The sequence below is a fragment of the Notothenia rossii genome (genome assembly GCF_949606895.1).
Source record: "Notothenia rossii genome assembly, chromosome: 12".
NCBI lineage: Eukaryota > Metazoa > Chordata > Actinopteri > Perciformes > Nototheniidae > Notothenia > Notothenia rossii.
The window spans coordinates 23,921,688-23,927,687 of NC_136911.1; the positions used below are offsets into that span (position 1 = coordinate 23,921,688).

Sequence of the window (6,000 nt, forward strand, 5' to 3'; positions counted from 1 at the left end):
CAATGATTTTAAAGTAAGCAAAATAAAGTCCGCCAACTCGCGCGGAGTAAATCACACAGACAGCAGTTAGTAAGATTGATTTCAGTAGCCACTTGTCTGGAAATACTGAAGACCAGAAACGGTTTTGAAAACTTTTGTCACGTAGTGATCGTCTTCTCAATAGAACATCTTTGATAAAGTCTTCTGGCCAATCAGAATCAAGATAACGTCGTGGTGTTGTTGCAGGAAGTCCCGACTGAGAATACTTTTGCTGTAGTACAGGGGTGCACATAACTGGTACGCAGGTTATGTGCGTAATCTGAAATGCGTACCGTCACTTGTGTCACAAAGCGCATTTGCGTACCGACGTACTTGTGAGGCTTTTTCAGAAGGCGGTTAGATCACCGGACGACAGAGTCGGTCTCCGTGTGCACAGACAGGGCAACTGTTAACGTCAGTCTGTACGACGGAATTGTGCCAAAACTACGCCAACCGGCTGCGGAGGGAGACTCCCCCCCTTCACTGGAGAACTGCGCTAAAACAGCTGATCCCAACGTTCACGCTCTGTGGTCACGAAGTACACCACTAGCCCCGCCCCCCCGTCGACTTTCCTGAAGTACTCCTCCGTTGATAGAAATCAACACATGAATTAAGACCCCACGGTTTGATGATTGATAGGTGTGTGGGCTGTCTTTCATTTTGACACACAGAACAATGTTATGATAAACATACATGCTTTATGTTAAATGGATATGTCCTCCTTCTTTCATTTATCTTTCCATTCCCACAACAATATACATAAAGAAATGGCATATTTTGGACATAGTTCGAATGGTGATTAATCTGATTCATTAATTTTTAAACTGTGATTAATCTGATTAAAAATTGTAATCGTTTGACAGCCCTAATTTTTTCATTAATTTCTTGTCATAGCATTTGTTTTCAGACATTTGTAGTTTCTATGTTTTCATTTGGGTCTCTTTCTAGTGTTTCTTTTATCTATTTAAAGCTGTTTTGCACATATTTGCATCTATTTTGAGTAATTCCTCTTCGTCTCATTTTACATCTTGTTTCAAGTCTCTTTGTGGTCCTTTAGCATCTGTGTGTGTGTGTGTGTGTGTGTGTGTGTGTGTGTGTGTGTGTGTGTGTGTGTGTGTGTGTGTGTGTGTGTGTGTGTGTGTGTGTGTGTGTGTGTGTTTACTTGTCGTAGCAGTTGAAGTCGTCCAGCCAGCAGCCCTTCTTCACCAGCTCGATGTTCCCCGAGCTGTTCCTCCACGAGGCGTAGCAGTGCGAGCGCTTGTCCTGTTCGCCCTCACAGCGCTCCGTCCCGCTGAGGTTCGTCTTCTCCAGCTCGAAGTTCACGTTGTAGAACACACACTCCGTGGAGTCCGTCTGCCCCGGGGTCACGCCTGCACACACACACACACACACACACACATTTAACTGAGGTAGGAGGGTACTTCTGCTCCTACTCTGGCTGTCCAGGTGAAATGTGCTGGAGAAAGTAGAACACACACGCACACACACACACACGCACACGCACACGCACACACACGCACACACACAGATCACCTTATTTAAAGAAAGCTATGTGGCGTTAAATTAAAGGAAGAATGGGGAAAGAAATGTATTGTAGGAGTGAAATCAGAGTGTGTGTTTGTTTTTCTCCATCAGCAGTGCTTTAAGGAGAATCAATGCACACACACACACACACACACACACGCACGCACGCACGCACGCACACACACACACACACACACACACACACACACACACACACACACACACACACACACACACACACACACACACACACACACACACACACACACACACACACACACACATTTAATGAACACACACACTGTCACCTTAAGAAGACTGTAAACAGCAGGTTGCTCTATAGGGCGTTTCTACACAGTCATTGGTAACATTTCCATCTTATTGCAAGTCTTTGAACGCCTCCTTACGGTCGCCTCCTTATGCTCGCCTCCTTATGCTCGCCTCCTTATGCTCGCCTCCTTACGGTCGCCTCCTTACGGTCGCATGTGTGTCATGTGGGATCTTGTGTTTCTGACTGTACATTTTGCATCTAGCTTTAGTCATTTATAGTATGGGTCACTTTGAATCAATGTTAGTTCTTTTTGATCCATTCTTTTGTTGTTTTGCGAGAGTGCATGTCAGGGGTGGCCAACCAGTCAGAGGTTAAGAGCCACATTTGTTCTATGTTTCTGCAAAGAGCCACATCAAACACACAGTCACTGACCGCTTGTTTCATTTTTTTGTTTTCTGGAGACAAGATTTCAACCATGTCACTGATGCCTGGATATATATTTTTAAATCCTCTGGAGTAGAGAGAGGAGCTGTGGATTATTGTTATTGATTAATGCATCAGTGTTTCTTAGGGTCAAAAACACTAAACTCACAACTTCAAATGAAAGCGTTTAGTTTATTTTAAAAAAGAGCACATGTTCAATGTGAAAAGTGACAGTAGTTATAGATTATTTGCAATTTGGTGCTATATATATATATATTAAAAAAATAATTATATATGTTTTTTAAACACCTTGAATTTCAGGGGGGGGCGCGGGGCTCCGTTGGCGGGGCGCAGCGCCCCTCCAAGACAATGGTAGGGGAAACACTGGATAGTGTTTAATCAACGATAGGTTTTCCCCCCCTCAAAGGTGATTGGTTCACTGCATTGCAGGTATTATTGTGATTGGCTCTTGGGCCACATCAAAATTAGACGCGCTGTCATCCTCTCATACTGACACCACACATACACACGTAGAGCCGGGACGAAAGCAACACAGGACGAAAGTAACGCGGGACGAAAGTAACACGGGATGAAAGTAACGGAGCGATTTTATCCGAGCCCAAACAACTTTGACCGGCCAAATTACGGAAGAATTATCAGCATTCAATACTTAACAGACCTACTAAATATCAGGTTTAACTGTCAGGAGAAGTGTTGTCACGATACCAACATTTTGGTTTCGATACCAAGTCAAGAATTGCGATTCCGATTCTTTTTCGATACTTTTCTTAAAAAAAGGGAAACAGTCTTAAATGTAATTATTGTGCTTTATTTCACACCAGAACCATAACACAAACTTTTAAACAATGAGAACAATAAATAAAATAAATTACAAGAATTCGTATTAAATAAAATTAATACTTTCTTACAGACAGGCCTCGTGGTGTCCGTAGGCTTGCCCTCACTGTCAGAGATATAGCTAAAATACATCAAAATTTCGCTTCTGGCGTCTTTTTTTTCAACAAGTCGAGGCGCAGCGGCAGATGCACTCCCATTTGCAGCCATGCTTCTCGTTTCCTCACATGCTCTGGCAGCTAGCGCGTGCACGAGAGAGGGGAGGCACTTAGAGCGTGCTTGAGAGGGGAGGGACTGTAGGCACGGCTGCAGTGCAGGGATTGGAAGCAGAGCGCTGAACACACACGGCTCTTATTAAACCAGCGCTTTCTCACCGGAGTACTTTCCCCCGTCATTCTTAAAGTACCATACTAATGAAACGGAGGAATCGTAACGTTTTTAACGGCAGGGTATCGCGGTATACCTTTCAAGTATCGGTACACCGTGCAACACTAGTAAGGAGTCAGTGTCTCTCCCCCAAACTCACACATATACAATTCGATATGAACTGAAGAGCCGCATGAAACTAGGCAAAGAGCCGCATGCGGCTCGAGAGCCGCAGGTTGGCCACCCCTGGTGTATGTTGATATGCTCTATTTTGAAATTGTTTACACATTGTGTGTGTGTGTGTGTGTGTGTGTGTGTGTGTGTGTGTGTGTGTGTGTGTGTGTGTGTGTGTGTGTGTGTGTGTGTGGGTGGGTGGGTGGGTGTGTGGGTGTGAGGCTGCTGGACTCATCAGTATGCTGCAGGTCTTCTCCGGTCACCATGGTGATCTGTGAGCTAATGGGATGGGCCAGCTGTCAGTGTGTGTGTGTGTGTGTGTGTGTGTGTGTGTGTGTGTGTGTGTGTGTGTGTGTGTGTGTGTGTGTGTGTGTATTTGTGTGTGTCACCTGACATTTAGTCCGACTTTATTCTTCAATTATAAAGTTGATAAATGAGCTACAGAGAGAAGAGGAGACACACACACACACACACTCTCTTTCCATCTTATCCCATCTTTAATGTTTGACTCTTTTCGTTCTAAAAATTATTTTCTGTCATTTTACTTTGTTGTTGTTTATTTCTGTACACATCCACATTCTCTGTGTCCGTCCTTTAAATAAATCCCCCCTCTTATTAATAAAGCTGATTTAAATAACTCAGATTATTTTAAAACGTCTCAGAGTCCGAGGGTTCTCACGACCTCTGACCCCGCCCACATGTTAACATGCAAATCAACACACACACTTTCATAAGGACACTAAGACAGCTGGAGCTTTTGTTTTGAAAAGCAATTCAAAATATCCAGACACATAATCACATCACATTAAAATGTGTGTGTGTGTGTGTGTGTGTGTGTGTGTGTGTGTGTGTGTGTGTGTGTGTGTGTGTGTATGTGTGTGTGTGTGTGTGTGTGACTTTATCATGCAAAATGAACACATAGAATATTAAGAGTCTTTGTGGACTCCAGACACTAAGGGCAGGGGTCACACACACACATCTGGCAGAACGGATGGACGTGTGTGTGTGTGTGTGTGTGTGTGTGTGTGTGTGTGTGTGTGTGTGTATGTGTGTGTGTGTGTGTGTGTGTGTGTGTGTGTGTGTGTGTGTGTGTGTGTGTGTGTGTGTGTGTGTGTGTGTGTGTGTGTGTGTGTGTGTGTGTGTGAGTGTGTGTGTGTGATTGTGCATATGTTACAGAGATCAGAGGGCAACATATGTGATGCAAAGCCATGGGAACTCTTCACACACTCATTCATATCATTAATGCCTTTGTCATATTCACACACATAGAAACACACACACACACACACACACACACACACACACACACACACACACACACACACACACACACACACACCCCCCTAAGTCTCTCAATTGTTGCTCAATTATTTTCTTTCAAATCTATAGAACTTTACTCTGAGATAATAACTTGTGTTGAAGGTCTTACGCTAAAAAATAAATACGTGCAGTCGGTATAAAGCATAAATATTCTTGAGTTTTCTTGAGTTTCCAAACTGCAGAATAAACATTGCTGACAGAAAAGGACATTTTCTAGAGTTAGTAAAAACACTCCGCTGAAAACACACTTTTCAAAATAAAAGCCTTTCGAGCTCTGAGTCTTCATCGGACTCTAGATTTCCTGACTTTATCTCTCTCTGCAGATTCCTCGTTAAAGCGCCTCCACCTGTCGTGTTTTCCCGAGAGAACCGTCAACACGTTCCCACGGCGTCACCGGGTAGGAATCTGAGAAACAGCTGCAAACATCTGCACACACACACACACACACACACACACACACACACACACACACACACACACACACACACACACACACACACACACACACACACACACACACACACACCCTTGTTTCTGCACGCCAACAAGCTGAAGGATGACAGGGAAGCTGAGATAAACCACGCTGAAGACCGATCTCAAACACCACACAAATTATTTGTAAAAATAGAACCTTCTTTTACTAAATTCCTCGACTTTTCCCCCCAAAATATTACAACGTCTCCTCTATATAATATGACATCCATTTTGTCTTTGTGCAGCTCTAACCAGAATCCTATATAAATCTCAATAAGTGCTGCATTCAGAGCTTTGTGTATTTGTGTTGTGTCTCAGTGTGTCTCAGTGTGTCTCAGTGTGTGTCAGTGTGTCTCAGTGTGTGTCAGTGTGTCTCAGTGTGTCTCAGTGTGTCTCAGTGTGTCTCAGTGTGTCTCAGTGTGTCTCAGTGTGTCTCAGTGTGTGTCAGTGTGTCTCAGTGTGTGTCAGTGTGTCTCAGTGTGTCTCAGTGTGTCTCAGTGTGTCTCAGTGTGTGTCAGTGTGTCTCAGTGTGTGTCAGTGTGTCTCAGTGTGTGTCAGTGTGTGTCAGTGTGTCT

The 6,000-nt window shown here is 43.8% G+C and overlaps 1 protein-coding gene across 1 annotated transcript in view; it reads right to left on the reverse strand.

Annotated features, from left to right (window-relative positions):
- Positions 1-6,000, reverse strand: part of LOC307026587 (activin receptor type-2B-like) — a 30,446-nt gene that overhangs the window by 21,736 nt on the left and 2,710 nt on the right. Inside the window, exon 2 of the mRNA XM_079662107.1 lies at positions 1,181-1,388. Within this exon, the coding sequence (XP_079518233.1) occupies positions 1,181-1,388 (208 nt within the window). The remainder of the gene's footprint in view (positions 1-1,180; positions 1,389-6,000) is intronic.